The sequence below is a fragment of the Tetranychus urticae genome, chromosome 1 (assembly GCF_039701765.1).
Source record: "Tetranychus urticae isolate SD_2017Ah chromosome 1, NJAU_TeUrti_SD_1.0, whole genome shotgun sequence".
NCBI classification, from domain to species: Eukaryota; Metazoa; Arthropoda; class Arachnida; order Trombidiformes; family Tetranychidae; genus Tetranychus; species Tetranychus urticae.
The window spans coordinates 18031470-18051075 of NC_142958.1; the positions used below are offsets into that span (position 1 = coordinate 18031470).

The 19606-nt window shown below is 31.7% G+C and overlaps 5 protein-coding genes and 2 long non-coding RNA genes across 10 annotated transcripts; 2 read left to right on the plus strand and 5 right to left on the minus strand.

Annotated features, from left to right (window-relative positions):
- Window positions 1–461: 461 nt before the first annotated feature.
- On the plus strand, window positions 462–2130 carry LOC107372027 (uncharacterized). Of its 2 annotated transcripts, none has more exons than XM_015940173.3 (3): window positions 462–695; window positions 760–1328; window positions 1534–2130. In XM_015940173.3, exons 1-3 carry the CDS (start codon window positions 530–532, stop codon window positions 1693–1695), a joined length of 897 nt encoding a protein of 298 aa, XP_015795659.1. In that variant the 5' UTR covers window positions 462–529; the 3' UTR covers window positions 1696–2130. The 2 variants fall into 2 exon arrangements, with proteins under 2 accessions (XP_015795659.1, XP_015795660.1); XM_015940174.3 differs by having other exon boundaries at window positions 763–1328.
- LOC149094701 (uncharacterized) lies at window positions 877–3067 on the minus strand. Its single transcript, XR_016198417.1, has 2 exons — window positions 2817–3067; window positions 877–2717 (listed from the first exon to the last, which is right to left on the minus strand). It is a non-coding gene; the product is annotated as an uncharacterized LOC149094701 (long non-coding RNA).
- Window positions 3068–5750: 2683 nt separating this feature from the next.
- LOC107372022 (interleukin-1 receptor-associated kinase 4) lies at window positions 5751–7833 on the minus strand. The gene is made up of 3 exons (XM_015940168.3): window positions 7607–7833; window positions 6985–7514; window positions 5751–6910 (listed from the first exon to the last, which is right to left on the minus strand). Exons 2-3 carry the CDS (start codon window positions 7480–7482, stop codon window positions 5873–5875), a joined length of 1536 nt encoding a protein of 511 aa, XP_015795654.1. The 5' UTR covers window positions 7483–7514; window positions 7607–7833; the 3' UTR covers window positions 5751–5872.
- A 416-nt stretch (window positions 7834–8249) lies between these two features.
- On the minus strand, window positions 8250–9405 carry mRpL47 (mitochondrial ribosomal protein L47). Its single transcript, XM_015940169.3, has 3 exons — window positions 9061–9405; window positions 8708–9002; window positions 8250–8628 (listed from the first exon to the last, which is right to left on the minus strand). The coding sequence occupies exons 1-3, from the start codon at window positions 9281–9283 to the stop codon at window positions 8313–8315; spliced, it is 834 nt and encodes a 277-aa protein (XP_015795655.1). The 5' UTR covers window positions 9284–9405; the 3' UTR covers window positions 8250–8312.
- Window positions 9406–10964: 1559 nt separating this feature from the next.
- Usp30 (ubiquitin specific protease 30) lies at window positions 10965–13719 on the minus strand. Its single transcript, XM_015940167.3, has 4 exons — window positions 13170–13719; window positions 13007–13098; window positions 12730–12828; window positions 10965–12312 (listed from the first exon to the last, which is right to left on the minus strand). Exons 1-4 carry the CDS (start codon window positions 13390–13392, stop codon window positions 11482–11484), a joined length of 1245 nt encoding a protein of 414 aa, XP_015795653.1. The 5' UTR covers window positions 13393–13719; the 3' UTR covers window positions 10965–11481.
- A 2036-nt stretch (window positions 13720–15755) lies between these two features.
- Window positions 15756–18873, plus strand: LOC107372018 (uncharacterized). Of its 3 annotated transcripts, none has more exons than XM_015940162.3 (6): window positions 15756–16005; window positions 16299–16533; window positions 16915–16977; window positions 17740–17841; window positions 17910–17999; window positions 18073–18873. In XM_015940162.3, exons 2-6 carry the CDS (start codon window positions 16428–16430, stop codon window positions 18552–18554), a joined length of 843 nt encoding a protein of 280 aa, XP_015795648.1. In that variant the 5' UTR covers window positions 15756–16005; window positions 16299–16427; the 3' UTR covers window positions 18555–18873. The 3 variants fall into 3 exon arrangements, with proteins under 3 accessions (XP_015795648.1, XP_089123189.1, XP_089123192.1); XM_089267063.1 differs by having other exon boundaries at window positions 15789–16005; window positions 16387–16533; XM_089267066.1 differs by having other exon boundaries at window positions 15830–16298; window positions 16387–16533.
- On the minus strand, window positions 16987–19573 carry LOC149094702 (uncharacterized). The gene is made up of 2 exons (XR_016198418.1): window positions 19451–19573; window positions 16987–18607 (listed from the first exon to the last, which is right to left on the minus strand). It is a non-coding gene; the product is annotated as an uncharacterized LOC149094702 (long non-coding RNA).
- Between the last annotated feature and the right edge of the window lie 33 nt (window positions 19574–19606).

Genomic DNA, 19606 nt, shown 5'->3' on the forward strand with positions numbered 1-19606 from the left:
GATTGTTCAATTGAATGAAATCTCTTGAAATAAAGGTTGATAGCAACATGATGGCATGATAAGTATCTTCGTTCGATAACTAAACTGGACAGGTTTATTTGCAGTACTTTTCATTCCTTTCTTTCCAACCATTAACAAAGAAACAAACTAAATTCATATTTATGACTATTTTCAATGATGACATGGAAAAAATAATTTCATCATCTTTATCAAATCCTCCTCTTACCATCATAATGTTTAAACTTTAATTAGATTTGACAAAAATTAACTCCATTACATAAATGGTTAACTAATCATCAATTTATTTCAACTGTTGATTGAAAAATTGAAAACTGCGGTAGAACGGTAAGTATTGCCATCTATAAGCAAAACATGAAATGTTGGTGAGAGAGAGAAGATGCTGGGAGAGAGAAAAAAGAGAGAAACTTGGTTTGGTTTCTTTTTCAGTCACTTCAGTTACCCTATCTCTTGCCCAGTTTCTTTATTTTGGAAAGAGATAGAAAAATTATCTTTCTCTCTCCCTTTCGTTATGTACTTTCTGCCATCAACGAGTTTTCAAGTTATTGATGACAATTTTACTTCTGTGGTAGCTCAACAAAAACCTTTGCAGCCAAACAATGCACCTCAAGGGATGGTCATGGTTAACCCACCGCCCCAGGCTGCACCTAATCAAACTGCAATTCCTCAGTTAGAAGGTAATGTCCAAGGTAATTAGTTATAATTTTGAATTTTTATTTAATTTTATTGCAATTACTTTAGTAGCAGAGCTACAGGAAAGCCCCTATACGATTGAGGAACTAGCTGCTGATCCTGCTTTCTCTTCAGCGGCCTTATGTTTCTATCAAGCTGACCGAATGGTTATTTTGGAAACCCAAAATCCAAATAAAAGTCAACAAGAGTTGGTCACGATGGCAATTCATGAATGGCATAGCAAACTAACGACCAGTCAAAAAGCGAAATATCTCAGGATAGCCGAACGTATGGGCCTTACAAGCGTATGTAGAGCACCTCCTGGGACCCATGGACAAGGAAATCTGTTGTCAATGTCATCATATGTCAACTCAGGGCCTCCACCACCTTATGGTGCTGGTCCTATGTGTTTAGAAGAGATGTTGAAAAGAGAACCCAAAAAACCTCCCAAAAATGGTTATTCATTATTCACGTCAGAACAACTAGCCAAATACGTAAACGTTGAACCCCAAAAACGTCTGGCTGAAGTCGCTCGGATTTGGAGGGAGAACATCTCTCAAGAAGAAAAAGAACAATATGACGCCAGGAACAAAGTTCTTTTAGCACAATATCAGAGACAATTGGGAAATTTCATTGATGTAAGTAATCCTTAAAATTGAATGATAACATATTGTTATCTCAATTTTTTTTCATTCCCTTCTGATTTCATCCAATTCAAGTGAAGGTTGTTTTGATTTGAAGACAATTGCTTGCTTACCCTATTTTCATGTTAGGCCATCAGGTTAACTGCTTTTTTTGTTTTTATTTTGTATTCCACACTTTTCTCTTACCTATCAACTTTAGACCTTGACTCCCGAAGAAAGATATATTTATGAGGATTATTGTCGCAAGAGAAACAAATACAAACACCACAAGAAAAAGTACAAGGGTGATGATGGCCTGGAACCTAAAAAGAAGGGAAAAAAGAAGAAGGATACAGTTCAACAACAAGTACTGCACCAATGAAATCAATTTGTTCCAATTATGATTTTTCATCTTTAATCCAGTCGAATCACATTCTCGCTTTATCACATTAAAAAAACCTCGTTTTGTCCTATCTCTTTACCTATCCTTTTCATCTTTAAAATAAAGTAATGAAACTTGGGTTATTTTGATTCGTATTAATGTTTTGTGTATTTAGCCAATCATTGTATCATCATCATCCTGCTTCTCTCATTGTCATCGCACTTTCACCAGCAACACCAGTAACACCATCGACATCATTTTCATCAATCATCATAAAAATGAAAAAGAAAGATTATTACAAATCTATATTACACTCTAATCGACAACTTCAACTACACAACCAACAACAAAAAAAAACAATATTGACCTTTCTTTTTCTTTTGTGAATCTAAAAAATAATTTTAACTAAACAATGATTTCTCTGATTTTGTCGAATCAATTTTTGTCATGAAAATTCTTTGGCTGAAAACAGAAAGATGAACGTTGAAAAAAGAGAGAAAAAAGAAAGATAATTTGGAAAGCAGAGAAATGGAGAAGAGCAGCAAAAGAAAGAATAGAACAAGGTTTGCTGTTTTTCCCATCTTTCTTTCCCTCTTCTTTCCTTTTCTTCTTTCATTTCCCAAGGAAAGAAGACAAACAAGAAACAAGTCAGTAGACGAAGCGTAAGTAAAGTAAGTAAGTAGAGAAAGAGAAGAGAGGAAAAATGGAAAAAATGGAAGGATGATGAGAAAGAGAGAGAGAGAGAGAGAGAGAGAGAGAGATGATAGAGGAGAGAGGAGAGAGGAGAGAGGAGAGAAGGGGAAAAGGGAAAAGGGGGAAAAAGCTATATTTGAAGTGAATGATGATGACGGCCAAATTTTGATTCTGATGTGAGTTTGCTTTGCTCAGTTGAAATATCGATCCACAGTTAGGTAAACGAATCCACAGCAGAGATGATAGTGGTGATGAAGAAAAGAGTTAACGAAAGATCAATCAAGATCCAAGAAACGTTCGCACTTTGTATAGATTAAATAAAAATCCCTCTAATGGGAGAAACAAAAATTTTAACAAGCAAAATCAAATGAATGGTAATAGACAATGACATTAGTCATTAATAAATCAACAATTTGAAGCAAACTCACCTTTAAAGACTTTAATTTATGAGAAAAAAAATTACATAATTTTCATTTTTGCATTTATTCAATGTCTTTCTGTAAACACATAGATAACTCATAGATGCATTCATTCAATTCATTCCGTCCGTCATTAAATCCCTCTAGCGAGCAAGAAGAAGAGTGAAGGAAGAAGACATTAGAAAGATTCCCTGAAAAAAAGATTCAATGAAATAAGAAAGGAAGGAAAAGAAAAAACTGAAATTCTGATCAAGAAAAAAACAAAAATAAGACTCAAAAGAAGCAGAGGAAGAAAGGGAAGAAAAAAGAGGGGAACGGAGGGGAAAGAACAAGGGGGATATTAGTCAACTATAATGGGGAAGAGCTACAAGAGTGAATCATTTTTGCTAGAAAATTGTTGAGAGAAAGGAAATGGGTTTCTCTTTTGATTTGCTCTTTCTTTTATAACATTTTGACGAATAAAAATTTGAATCAAATTCCGTTTTTTTTTGTCATTATTTTTTGTGCTTTTACTGAAAATGTTTAGTATTGAACAAGTTTATGTCTAATGAAGGTAAAAACCAGTTACTGTCCATACCATTAAAAATGAAAATAACCAGTCTTGATAATCAATTTTGCTTCTCAATTTGATTTCAAGAGTCTTACAAACAATAATCCATTGATACGATTGACAACTCTGTTAATCACCAGTTCAACAAAATCCATAATGCTCAACTTAAATCCTTACCAATAATACATTTATTTAACAGTATAAAATGATGATTAAAAATGACAAAAGCCTATTAGTAGAGTAAACGTAATGAAGTTAATATTTTGTCAGCCTTTGGGTCCAATTGACAATCCTGTTGACCTTCATAACAATGTATCTATGAGACCATTAAATGAATAACAATACTGGATGGTGAATTGTTAACACACATAAACAGCATTTATAATTGACAATCAATAAAACAATCCATCAGAATAATATTTCAAGTAAAGTCTGGATCATTAAAACAATTGGATTTACTTGATCCCCAATTTTATTTCAATTTGATCATTTTGTTTTACATTTGTAAACCAAAAATCACCATTGATCCGTATGCTTTCCTGGTTTACCTTATGTTTCTGGTTTCAAGTCTCTCTCTTTTTAATTAGATTACCATGATTTACATCATTGTAATTATCATCTTTTCATAATGGTAATGATTGGTGAATGATTGAACAACATTAAATGGATTGGTGACAATCATTATTTATTTAGATTGTAAAGTATTTTATGTATTTTAGGCTCTCAACAGTCTCACTGTTATTCCAATATACAGCAGGAAAAATGGTTTGTAACATGAGTTACTGTGTTAGAGTGTTGATCCTGCTGGTAATTGGATAATTTTAAATTACTATTAATTCAATTCACTATGACAGTAATTAATGCAGTTAATTGTTAAATCACTATACTATTAAACCATGGATTGAACTAGAGAAAGTAGAGAGAAACCAAAAAGAGAAGCAGCAGCAACACAAAGAACCAGAAAAAAAGCAAAACAGGCCAAGCCAAAGGAAAGCTTAAGTGAACCAGACAGATAGCTAATGAAATGGGCTCAGACTTATGTTGGGTAAAACAGTGCTACTAGACTATGAGACGATCTCAATGCGATCTTGAATCCCTGGTTATTGATAATTCAATCATTACAATCAATCTAAAACCTATTAAGCCTTCAGCTATTACATGAGGTTGTTGATATCTTGTTTACCTTATGCAATGCTGTTTCATCCAATACCCGATTTAATATTAATATTGATAAAATGGTCAGCTGTAATGAAAATATTCAATGAATCACCTGAATAGGAAACATTTTAAGATCTCTATTGAGATTAATAAATGAATGAAATAAATGTGGAACAATCTCAGGCCTCAATCTGATACTCTATTTCAATTTGTAAACATTTTCAAGACTGTCTGGTATTCAATGGTTACTTGCTCTCATCTAATCATGATATCAGTGAAGGCCATGCGATTGTTACACTACTAAAATATGATTCTAATAATAATGATGATTACAATTAACAGGAAAAAGGAGAATATTAAACATGTTTCAAATGATTCAAATGATGGATTCAACATTGAATGGTTGATAAAACCACAAAACGTATCATTTTACTTTGACTTGTTTCACTCAATCACTCAATTTTGCATTTATAATCTTTGCCAACTGTTACTGAATCGTTAATTATCAGCTAATCGTCGTATGATTTGGTATACAAACAATCATTGATAATTAGTCGGATATGCAGTTTGAAATGACTAACACTGATTTTATCGATTGGCTAAAAAAGCGGTTCAATAATTATGCTTTTTGATTAGGTGCAAAAAGAGCAAATATTGATTAATTATTAACATAAAATAAATTTTACCATTTTAATTTATCATTACAAATATAATTACGGTCAGAGGCCAAAATTTTCTGGTTTACCTAATGCATAGCTTCGATACTGGACAAGCTGGACTATTGCCTAGAAACGTCTAACTTTGAGTCTGACTATTCATTTAATCTCAAACGATAAGCTTCTTTAGTGATGTATTATTAAGACCTGCTAATAGGATTTTAAAAATATTGATGCCAATGCAGGTGGTTAAATAGAGATTCATTGAAAAATCTAATTCTACAGTTGATCAGCATTTACTGGTAATATCTAAGGTAAAAGCTCAGCGATCTTTTATACGGTAAAAGGTTGTCTCAAGTCATTTCATAATTTATAACATAACAGTGATGAATATGTGAGTTTTAATTGAAATATTGAACTTCCTCATATCATGAAACAAAATGGAGGAATGTCCTCTCGTGAGAGATTCTGTAACATTGAATTGGACATCACCATTTGAATGTGCCAAATTAAAAGCTATCAGGTATTGTATCAATATTATAAGAACTGATGGATTAGTTGAGTATCAAAATCAATGCTGTAAAGAAAATAAGATTTATGATGAGATGAAACTTGATTCGTACATGATAACAACTATTAGGACTGTTTTGTAAGATGAGATTCATACATGTAAGTATAAAAATAAATTATAACTGAAAGTCTTATAAAAATTTCTCTAGACATTTTACAATATCATCAATATTTGGTCTATCCTTTTTATCATATTCAGTTGATTGTCGAGACAATTTCATCATTTCCACAGCAAATTTCAAATCCCAATTGCCAGCTTTTGGATCAACAAATGATTTTATCATTTCTTCCGTAATATCATCATTAGAATCAATATCCATTACTGATTGACTCCATGAAAGTATATCACCACCTTCACGATTCTCGTCAAATGGAGATAGTCCAGTCAATAATTCCAATAAAACAATACCAAATGAATAAATATCCATTTTCGGTGTTAGTTGTCCTCTAAATGATTCTGGTGCCATGTAAATTGAAGTTCCAATGATTGTTGATGTAAAATTAACAGATGTTGGTGATGAAGATGTCTTATTTGAATAGTTGATTCTTGTGAGGCCGAAATCTCCTATTTTAGGAGTCCAATCATAATCTAACAAGATGTTTGCACTTTTTATGTCTCTATGAATACAGGAATTAGCATGAAGATGACTTAAACCACGAGCTGAACCGATTGCTATTTGTTTACGCACATACCAAGGGATCGGTTGACTACCTTGTAAACAAATTATCCTATCAGCCAGTGAACCATTTGCCATAAATTCATAAACAAGACATAAATTAATACCTTCGCAAGCAATTCCAAGAAGACATAATAGATTTTTATGGTTAAATCGGGTTAATACGTCAAGTTCACTAATAAATTGTTTGCCATATTCATCTTTAACATATTTGACAGCAATTTGTTTACCATTAGTGTCTCGAGCGAGATAAACAACTCCATAGCCACCTTCACCTAATTTAAATCCACCTTCGTTCAATGGTTTGGATGAAAAGTTATTGGTACTTGAGGCTAATTGGTTAAATGAATATCGTTTGATTCCCAAATCACGTTCTAACATTAATTTTACTTGTGTATTTAGCGAATTGTCATCCAAACTGAGAGAGGTAACATCCGGAGCATTCGGTACATGATTTATTTCCTTTCTGTCTGCCTGTAAATCAGCCGATTCCTGTAAATAAAAAGAAAATCATTGAAATACAATTTACATAATAAACAACTAATAATTTTTCAAGTATTAATAACCTTTTCTGGTGTACTCTGGTAATCATTGTGATTATTTATTTTTAGGTTGTTTGTTTCGGCTTCTAGGTTTAATGTTGTCACTCTCTCATTCAACTCGTCACAGTTGACATTTGATTTTGAACTGAAAATTGCGTCCATGTCGCATGTATCTTCTCTGATAACAGGTCCACCATTTAATAACCGTACTGACACAAAGTCTGCTGCTTGGTATAATTTACAGGCAATCAAATATTTCAATAAATCCTTGATTGTCGGTCTTTTCCTGCCATACGTTCCCCAGTAATCAAGAAGAGCCCGAGTAGGTGATCCATTAATTTGATTCTTATGATTCTCCAATAACTGTATCATTTTACTTGTCAGCAAGTAACCATCTTCTAGATCAGGTTTCGGTAAAATAGATGCCAATTGTCTCCAATGATCACCGGAGTCCAACATTTCAATTAAACATCGACGATCACAAGGTCGAAGATGCCTGATTTCTGTATTTACGTTCATCATTATAAATCTTAATTTGCAATATAAACGGTGAGCTAAAAATAAGCAAAGAGAAACAAGATTAATCAATTCAGAAGTAATTTTTTGACAATATTACGGTTAGGAAATGAGTTATTGTCATACTTACGGAAGATAATCAAAGTAAAACGTTGTGTTAAAAATCAATTCGTAAAATAATCATTTCCATGATTTAAACATCACAATACAAACTTTCTTGAATTTCAATAAACTGAGTTAAATTTGACAACACTAATTCACATCTGAATTCACTAAAATAAAAACAAATAAAAAAATTCCTGAAAAATGAGGAAAACAAAAACAAAACAAAATAAACTGGTTTATTATTTATCAACAGCCAATCAATATGAAACGCGGTTAATTTGTTCTTAGAACTCAGCAGTTAAGTTTAGATTAATGCAATTAAAAGAGAGGAAAGTCTTCTCGAATCAACAAATTTTGGAAGAGATGCACATTAAAGGTAAAGAATAATCTGTGTTTGAAATTGAATACTTGGATCGGTCAAGTCAGATGATTAGGAATATCAGATCATTATTAAATTTTCATCCAACACTGAGAAAACTAAGCGAGATGATGTCAGAAATTTCAATCCAAAACCAATACACAGGTTTTAAGAAAATAATTTTACAGGATTTGTGGTGGATTAGCAAAGATCGTGGATTAAAAAAGAGTCAATGTGAATTTAAATTCAGATTGAAAGACAAATAAGTTACAATGTATTAACAATAAACGTCTCGGATGAAGAGCAGAACTTTGACTGGGATTAAATTTATTTAATTTCACGAAAATCACTAATTACAAATTTTTTTTGCCGTTTAATGTAGCTCTTCATAAGCTCCTCTACTAACTAGATTTTTATATTCAGGCTCAAAGTTGAGGTTATCTTTATAATGTTGAACTGGAACTTGAGGATATTTTCTCTGAAGATAATCAAGATCGATACTCGGAAACCTTCTCAGGAGATTTCTCACAGTATAATGTTGTCTTTTTAGTTTAGAATATTCTGCATTTCTTCTTCTTTCTTTCCAAGCACGTATAAATTCATTAACATCTTTTCCATGTCCAGGTCCAAAAACAGTCCTCCAGTTTTTGCTAACTTTGTATGGCAAGAAATGTTCATAAATTGGTTGCCTGTGAAAAAAAGATAAATGATAAACGTAATTTAGTTGTGAATGGCAAATTGAACATTGTGTTTAAAAAATAAGCATACCATCGCCATCGACCGAATTGATCCATTCTAAAGGCCATAGATCGCTCAGCTGTTGCATCCTCTGAAACCTCTAATTTAAAATAAGCTGCATTTCTTTCGCGAACTATTTTCTCCAAGTTTTCCATTGACTCTTCTACTTTATCTATTCTCTCTTCATTCGGAAAAGCACGACATTCAGATTTGTGGGCTTCTTGCATAGTCAAAAGCATGTTTTTCTCCTTGTACAAAACGAACCAAAGTTTATGTAGATCACTATTACTTTTTACTCGTAACTCTTCAACACGCCATGCCCGACCTGAATAGAGTAAATAGATATTACTATAAAGTTTCCAAATCAGACAAATAAGACTTACCAACTCTTACAATTTGTTCCCCCCAGTTGTCAGGTGAATCAAAAAATTCATATAGTCCAGTTGTATCTGGTTCAGACGTGCGAGTTGCTGGTTCAGAGACTGGAGTTGTTGATGTTGTTGCTAGAGGTTTTTCCTCGTGAGTAACAGAGTAAGCTCTTTTATGAACCACTTGCAGACAATTGATGGTCCTTAAATTTAGGAATTGGCGAACTAACGAATTCATAACTGGCAGAAGTTTACGAACAATTAATCAAATTTGGCAGCATATGATGTGATATGATTAAAACAGCATGAGAATGATAGTAAATTGTTTACTTTAATTCATTTCACTCCATGATGTTTCAAGATACCAATATCTAAACAGAAAATACTCGATACAAGACACAAATCCATTGGATTTGATCCAAGCAGATTTGGAGAACGATTAAAACCGGCCGTCATATAATCATCATTTTAAGCTTTAGATTCAATTTTAATAGATTAAACTGATTGGATGTAAATCTAAACGTCCAATGTTAAGTCCCACTTTAGTCCGTAAAACCTTACTCTTACCCAAAAGTTCATGTAGCTAAGATTTAAAAACTGCGCGAACTCTAGATTTTAACCAGAATGTTTGATTATAGTTTCATAGATGGCGCATTAAAACGACCTCTATTTGTGTTTTTAAAAGAGACATATTTACCAACCGATTAACTTTAACCAGATTTATTCATCTAAATTGTTTGATTATTGTATATTTACAACAGTTAATCATGAATTCAATAGTGAGACAATTCATTAATCCAAGGACTGTCAAAGGCCTCCAAGTGATTCAAAAAAGAGCTTATTCCTACCCTTATGAAAACAAATTTTTGGTAACTCCACCGAGGACACCAATATCTGTGGCAGAAAGATGTGCTTGGTTTTCTTTACTTTTTATCTCTGTCACCTCTGTACCTGCTTGGGTTCTTTACCATCTTCGACTTTACCGAAATCAAACATATGACGATTGGATTCAATACCAAAACAGATGGGTCAAAAGTTAAGCTGTGGGTATATACGGGATGGAAAGTGTTGTCACATTTTATATGTTTAATATGATGCAAACGTTTCTATCAAAATAATTTTGGAGCTGATAAAAAAGATAATAAGGGACCAATTCTTATTTTAATATACCATAGTTAATTAATATTATGATCAATTACTAGTTAAGCAAGTCGTTGGTTTACCATAAAACTAACGTTTTCAGATGATGGAGCAATCCCACTTATGTCGGATCAATCGTTTCTTTTGATTACGCAAAACTAATAAATTTATTGTATGAATTGATCATTCCTTTTCATTCTTGTGTTTATCAATTTATTTGCTTTCGACCAATTTTTCGCGTTCCTCGTGTTCAATATATATTCAATATTTTAGGATAACTCCATTAAACTACGAACAAACGGATTGTTTATTAATTAACTTGTAAGAGCATTGAGTATTTTGTGTATATTTTATATAAAGAATCAACGCATCGCAATATAAGTTGGCTGCAAATGTTTTTGTTTTTTAATGCGTAATTTTTAGACCTTGGGTATCAATTTATTTAGCTGGTGAATGAGTTTAGTGATTGAGGTACAAACTGCGAGTATGGATAAACTTTAATCAATATTGGCAATTTCCAACAACAATCGCTAAACGATTTAAAAACAATTTATAGCAATTTTTAGCAATAGCTTCAAATTGAATTAATATAAGATTAGGGAATTGTTTAAAAATGTTGATAGCTATAAAATATGAAATCAAAGACAATATAATAAAAGGTTAAATTTACATTTACATCAATAAAAAATTGGGAGAGCATAAAAACAAATTAAATTATCATTAGGTTTAGTGGGTTAGGATCATTGGCCGTACGAAATGATCAGAAATTGAATTATAAGTATGATGAAAGTTTGTTTATGGGGTAAAAAGAAGAATACAACTTGAATTGTAACTTTCTTTGATGATAAACCATCCATAACAGATTTTAATTGCAGTAAAATCACCCGGAAAGATGATCATTGTGATTGTACACAGATGAAGAACAGATTACAGAAAGTTACAGAGGAACGTATTTGGTAATACAAAGTCTGTGACAAACTTATCACAGATAATATTAAATAAAAGATGGAAAATTCAGCTGAAGCTTCTTTAAGAAAAGCAGGTTGATGATATGAAGAGTAGAAGGGAATTAAAGAGACTAGAAAAACGATGAAAAATCATTGTAACAATCCACGATAGCAAAAATGTGAAAAGTTGATATAAATGGTGCAAAAACGTATGACCCATTACAATGATGAAAAATTTTTGAGATCTAATTGTGAACTAAACTCTCGTCTTCTACTTCTGTAATCCTTTTTTCAATTGAACTCTAGAGTCAGGATTTTTTTGACTAAACTGATTGTTTTGAATGAATAATCATTCCTTTAATCTTTCATAAAAAAGCATGTAAGCTGGTTTGGAAAGAACCTCCGTCAAGTGTGCAGGTCGAACAACAGTGTCTGATGTGAGATACCATTGCCCTTCTCTTCCTGTACTGCGTCTATACGTAACAAAATGGCCTGATTGAGAATCGCCAATATGGACAATGGTAGCAACTAAACGATAACGGTATTTAGAATGATTCGATCCGAGTGGCCTTTTGGCATTTTGTCCCAGTAAAATATTTTGACAAAGTGGTGACGATGTTTGTGGATAAGGAGTCACGTAAGAACCTAAAAATGCACCTCCAATGTGGTCGAGATTATTCTTTTTAGGACTTTTTAGTGTTCGTCTTTGGTAAACGTAGTCATCCATTGTAAGATATTCAGGAAATGTCACATGGTCTGATTTTTTGATTGTTATGCCATTGGGATGCCACATTAATCGATGAAAATGGATACATAGTATCTGTGGCAGTTTGGCAAAGGTTAATCGTTTCACGAAATTAGGATTTTCACCAATTTTACTACACTCTTCACATCTGACATTTTGAATGATCTCATTGCTGACAAATTTGTTGAGGCACTCCTTGAGACTTGATATGCCTGTCATTAAAGAGTTTGGCATTGCCAAAGAAACTGAATAGAAACCTTCCAAGTGAACTGGATACTTGTAGCCACATTGAGTACATTGTAACTGACTAGCAAGCAATCCTTTAGTAGGTAGAGGACGAGGAATAAATCTATTATTCAATGTAAATGCATCTTGAGATCCACGAGTAGTTATCCGAGGCGTTGATTTGTTTGTAAAGCCATTAGTGACCAGTTCCTATAAAGTGAAGCGTGAAGGAAAATAATCTATTAACAAGGTGACAATAACAATAAACAATGGTATATTCAAATTATAAATTATTTAAATAAATTCATCTCAAAACTATTATTTACACAACGACGACTGCTCATAGTTTAGTATCACATTATCCGAGAATCACCTCATGGTAAGACTTCGAGTCAACATCATCCGATCTATTACTTGTTTTGTGAACTAAATCTTGGCATTATAAACATTGGCAAATGAACAAACCTATTATTTTTTATCTTTACTTATGTCAAATTGTGCATTACGGATTCAAGTGTTTGGCTTCTCATAGTAATTGTTTAGGACTCTGGTACAACCTTACCGGATATTGCTTTAAGCAAAGAAAATGAACACACTCATGGTAAACAGACAATAGTTGTAACCTACCTCAACTATAATTGCGTCTCTTAAAGAGTAAACAGGCATGGATGAGTAAAGCTCACTTTCCAAAGTAGTAGTAAGAGCGTTGAACAATTCATGAGCATCCTAAACAATAAATAAAAGCATAATTATGGTTAGAAATCAATAGATAAAAAACGTTTACAAAGCTTCTCAATACCATGAGTACAGGTTTTTCGTGATAACTCAAGCTGAGAGCTCTAGAATGGTTGATCATGTGATCAAAACAATTGAGGTTAAAATGTTAAAATTACTGGCAATTTACCTGTTCTTCATTAGGTATTCTCCATCGGTGATACCTCAACGCATTTAAAACATCAATAGGTGAAGCGTTTTGACTATTTTGTTGATTAATACCTGTAAACAGAAGACAATGAGTAAAAAGATTTATGGCACCGAATATTCGTCAATAAAGGAAGTAATCTTACTTTGGATGGTTGAGAGTAATGATGAAGTTAATTTGTTTTCTTTGGTGTAACCATTTGTACTATGAATAGCGTGTAACCGAGTCAACCATTGATCATTCAATTTTGATGAGTATTGAAGCCAGTTTACAATTGATTTGCAACCAGCGAGTGATTGTAACACAGCATTAACAAAACATTGGCTTCCGAAGTTGATTAATCCAGTGATACCTTGATCAAGCATCATTTAAAAAAAGCAAATTGAACACAGTTGAATATAAAAACAAAGGAAGGTGACACTCAAACAAATGGAGAAACCCAGATGAACCTAGAAAAAGGAAGAAACAGAGAGTGAGAGTCTCAGGGGTCACCAAAGGCTTTGGTTTACACTAAAACAGTCAGAAAGAGTCTCCAGTTATCTCCTTAAACAAATGGATTAAATTCACATTCAATTGAATAATATAAATGTGGAATTGAGTAGAACAATATTGTAATTAAATCCATAAATTCACAACAAAAAGTTAAAAGTAATGTTCACTAAACAAGAGTAAGCCTGCTTTCTGGTTGTCTGGAAGCTTAAAGAGTAAAGTGTTGTTGTTGAAACTGGTGATGAAAATTGCAGTCAATCAAGATGAAGGGAAATGCTGTATCCAAGGCAGTCTCACATCATCACTATAAACATCATGCGAGTCAACATGTTTATCTCATCATTCTCATGCTATTTTCATTTCTCTTTCAAAACATAAACATCATATGGTAATCACAATCTTAAGATTGCTTCATCTTACTCACAATTTAATGAAAATCTAAGGTATTAGCTAAACTCCATGACAAGACAGATATTGGATAATTGTTTGATAAAAGTATTACAATCAGATTATTTTATTAACTCATACAATTGGGAGTTCAACGATTCATTACAATGTATTATAAGAATAAACTTACGGAAGTTGAATATCTTTGTCTCTATTCAATTACCTACAAGAAATTATTAAAAAATATTTTAAAGTCAAATGTTAACCCAAATTAAACAGTGAACAAAAAAAGCTCTTCATTCAGTGAATTAGTTAACTGTCCTTAACTGTTCAGTTGACTGATCTCAAATGCTTTATTGTTAATACTTCCATCATCATAGCCATCATCACAATTACCCTTTATTAATAATCACTAAACTTGAACGTTAAAATTCAATTTAAAGCAACCAATTGAACAATCCAATTTGACCATTAAAAAGGCTATAATTTAAATAACACGAATATTAATGTTGAAAATTGACAATCAAAAGAAATTACAATTACTGTCTAAAATTATAAGCTATCATTAAATTGTTTGTTCAAATGTAGACTCAAGTAAAGTTGATTAATGAACCAATCTTTGATTAACATAATTTAGACGATGATTTAATGAAAACAAAGCATTTGAGTTGATAACTGGTAAATTATTGGATGAAGAAAAACGTTGAATCAAATTGAACAAGATTTTCCCGTAAATACTATTGAAAAACACCTGAAATTTACAAATTTTAGTTACTCAGTTTCATAGTAATTAAGGTTTTATATTTAGCTTAGCTTTTGAAACGGCAAATTGTTATCAAAAACAGATTAACATTTTCAAGGTAAATCACAAAATTAAAGCTGATCAATTGTTTCCAAGCAATCAGTTGAAGAAAAATTTGGACGCAAAAAGCTAACAATTTTTTAAGCCATTTTAATCGGTCAACAAAAATTGAAGCAATTTCAACCTTTCAATTGTCAATCACATATCAATGAACAATTCAACGACATTTCAACAACAAGTTTCAACTGAACATTTCATAATTCATTCAGATAACCTAAAAAACCAGATTAAAGCTCAAAGATTATCAGTTATGTTATGAGTTATAAAGGTAAAAAACCAGCAAAAAATAAGTGTATAAAAAGTCCGAGAAGAAGCAATATTAGTTCACAATTAGGTTAACAACCAGAAAATTAAGTGACAAGAAATAGATTAAGCTTTAAATTCATAACTGGATCAAAATAAACCGTCAAGAATATCTAAATGTTGAGACAAATTGGATTCTCAAAATTCTTGATTGGAAATATAAATATTGAAAATCAATTGAATCATTAATTTAATCAATGGTTAAAATTCAATGAAGGTTAGCTTATTAACATAGGATTAAGATTCACCTGTTTCCTTTCAATCAATTAACAATTACATTAAATTGTATTTATAAACACACCTTACTGATGATCATCATCAAGATTGAATAGTTTAACCAGAATTATCAATGAGTATTGGTGATGATGATGATCATGGTAAGATTAGTGAACAATTAGAATAATAATAATAGTGGATGATTTAATTAAAGCTTCACAATAATTGTATTGTTAGATTAAGAGACAAAAAAGGTAGAAGTAAAAATTCCTTGAAATAAATGTAAAGGTAAGATGAAAAGAGGTAGAAATAATTAACATTAATAAAGTTAAATACATTTTGTTTCCATGGACATCATGATAAACGTGATCAATGTTCATTGTTACGAGTAAAAGTAAAGTTAATATCAATGATAAAGATTCACCTGTCCATTGGTCAGAGAGTTTGAAAAGTGTTCAATGAAACAACAAAAAGGTGAGTTTAACGTTGAACAAAATAAACATCACAATGTTCATAATTGTATCTTGATCAGTATTTGTAGTCAAATCATTGCTCAGAATTGTTGGTTAATTTGTTCAATCAATTTCTGGTTAAATTGGGTTTTGTTTTGTTGTTGAGTCTCTTACTCAAGTGTTTTGGGTTAACCTGCATCCAACTTGAATCAGTGTCTCTGAGTTTTCCCTCAATCATCTTGATTATTCAGTGATCTCTTCAGTGTTTTTAGGTAATCAGATACTTCCGTTTTGACCTGAACTGAGACGACATAAAAAAAGCTTCAACAATTTGCTAAATCATCTAAAATTGATTGTTGCTTCAATTTTGCTGCAAACTCATTCTCAAATCTCTGTCCTTATTTCTTATACTCATCTTCATTCTTTCTCTTCCCTTTCTTTTCTCTCTTTTTTCTCTCATTTTTCCCCATCATCATCACTTCTCATCTTCATCATCATCTCGAATCTCTCTTTCTGTGGTTTTTGATACAACGCATGGACTTAATTCTGGATCAATAAAATTTAGGTTTGGCAAGTGCTAAAGCTGAAACTGATCTCATTTTTGATTGTTTGGTAAAAAATTTTCTTCTCTCTCTCTCCTTTTGTCATTCTAGTCATCTTAATTGTTAAATAACATATTTAACAATCATATCTAATGTCAGATAAACCAAAGGAACCAGTAAAACAACCAACGGATAAACCTAAAAATGGTTCCTCCATTGAAAGATCATCTAGAGGTGTTCAACGTTCAATAAGTCGAGGTTAGTATTTCAATCTTTTCAATGTTTACAGCACTATTTACATCATTTTTTACAATCCCATACATTCAGTGATACATATTATAATAGCAATTATTTCAATCTGCTTTTCACCTTCATCATTAACTTTTGAAATCAACAATCATTCTTTCAGGTTAATTCACTTTCCTTTTGTTATTATTTCATTTACAATCTGAGTGCTATTATTAGTCACCGTAATTACCCTTTGACACCCAAATCGAGTCTATTTTTTTACCCTTTTTCATTTCTTTTCCTTTCATCATTTGAGGATGAAAAGATTCTTTATGAATCTTCAATTATCATATAAAATTGTGTATAATAATGATGACTGTTTATTCATTTGTGTCCTCTTTTGTCCAACAGATTCAACGGCCAAAAGTCGAGATCCATCAACTTGTACTTCACCTACAAAAGATTTGTCAAGAAGTAAGTAAATTATTCATCATGAATGTGATTTATTTTTAAATAATGTGAGTACTCGGATGAATGATACAGTTTTATCTTATAATTGTAACTTTTAAGCCTCAAAATTGAATTGATTTGTCCAATGCTTCTTGAATTGGTTATTGAAATATATTCGTTATCTTAGTTACTTTTGCTGTTACTATTGAATTGACTGCGATATCAAATTTTTAAGGTTCTGGTGCTTAGATTCATTAGCAAGTCATTAACTGAACATGTTATTGGACTAGAAACATTGCCAAAACTCTAGTTCATCAACCTAGTTTTTATTTACATTTTGATCCATTTTTTGATTCTAGTGGAGTTTGTTTAATTTTTAACAGATGTTTTAAAAAACCGATTAATTAGATGTCGGTTATTAATAAGCATATTGAGCTTCAACTTGTTCAATGTCAATTAAATACGACCCCTTAAAGTAAACATTGAACCCAATCATCAATATTACTGTTCTGTTTGATTTCGTGTATATTGAATAAATAATCATTCAACAGGTCAACTTTAACCATACATATGTATAAATTCAATATCCAATAACATACCTAAACCCATTTAATAGACCTATCATTATCGACGAAAAAATATTTGATTCTCAATTGTTGCTACCTAAACAAAAAAACAGTTGACTTGCTCTCTAGTGACATAATGGTAACTTTCAATGTTAAGACTATCGATCTGCATTGAAAATATTACATATTAGTTTAACTCTTTATAATTGTGTATTTACAGAATTGCCTCCAATCAAAGCTCCTGTTGGCCTAGCAAAGGGACCTGATCTGAAAAATGTGCGATCAAAAATTGGATCCCTACAAAATGTTAAACACAGACCATGTAAGATTTTAGCTTATGTTGTCATTAAGGACTCATTAACTGACGTTGATGTCTTTTGTTTTGATTAGCTCAAGGTGAGAAAAAGGTAATCACACAGAAATTGGAATGGCAGGCCAAACCTAGAATTGGATCACTCGATTACGTCAAGCATAAACCAGGTAAGAATACAGAATTAAATTGTAACCTCTTCTATTGGTATTGCTATAAATGATGTTGTGGTATCTTTTTTAGCTGGTGGTGAGGTGAAGATAGAGAATAAAAAATTGGAATGGAAAGCAAAGTCTAAAATTGGCTCCTTAGACAATGTCAAGCATAAGCCAGGAGGTGGTCAGGTTAACATATTTGATGAAAAATATGCTAGGTCTTCAACTGGAGGTCGATCGCCAAGTGATGGTCGCTCTATAAGTCCAAGCTCAACAGCTAATTCAATTAAATCAACTTGTAACACTCCAACTGGTGGCAGATCTCCTTTACCATCGTCATCCTCGAAAGATGGCAAAGAAAACAAACAAAGTGGATCAAGTGAAAAACCAACAAATGCCAAAATCGATATTAAGAGTAACAGCAACGACAATTCCAAGGAAACCAAAGCTACGGACTCAAGCCTTGATTCAAAATCTGGTAGCGTTAAAGCAGACGAAAATAACAATAATGCTAAGCCCACTTCACGTCCAAATAGTTTAACACCTTCTACACAGTCCGTTAAAGGTTGATTATTTCAGGCTTTTGCTGGTACCAATCATCGTCAAATCGACGTCACAGATACCTATTGAAATAAAAACAGGTCAACTTTAATCTGGTTCAAGAGATCTGGTTATACCTGGAACAAAGCTATGACTTAACTCACCTGCTGTTGGTCCGATTATTTTTTATCAAGATCTTATTTAATTTTATTTTCTTTCATTTTGTCCATTTATTGATTCACACTACTAAAGTTCCATTAATCACAAGATTTGTTTAAGCTTCATGGTAATGCCATGTTAATGGATTCAAACAAGAAAACTAAATATCCTATGATTCTTATCATGAAAATTTTGATTTCATTATTTTAAAGGGTTCACTAATAACGTTTTGATTCAGGAGGAAAAAGTCAGTGCATGAGTTAGTTGATTTTTGTATTTTTTTTTGGAAACCAATTCACGAGTCTATCGGTTATCAAAATTTGCTTTTCATGTAATCCTAAATTTAAAAATCAAACTTAATGGTTATAAATCGGAAGAAAATATAACAAAATCTAAAATTAAAACTGAAAACTGAAAATATAAACACTTAAAATGTGGCAAAATAACGAAAAAAAGCTCATCAAAAATATAAGATTCAGCATAAAAGATATAACCCTAAAAATATATATTGATTATGAAGGATGAAACTTCAGTTTTTTTGAAACAATTAAACTAAACTAAATTATTACCATTTGAATTGTTATAAAAAAATTATTCGAACAGCAAATGTTAACAATAAAGATACAGATCACAACTGTAAACACGACTCTTATTTCGATTTCAATTTTTTGCTACTTTTGAAATTAGACCTTTGATATGATGATTAATAAATTTCAGATTTTATCGATATTTTATCTTAAAAAGGTAATATCATGATAATTACTTACGAAAAGTGAAATGTTATTCAGTGGCAATCCTTACATAAGATGTAAAATGAAATCTAACGAAAACAAATCACGTTTGAAGCCATTTTAGAGTCCAGTTTTCTTGAATTGAAGATGAAAATGAATTAACAATTTTAAAATTTGATTTTACAAGAAAAT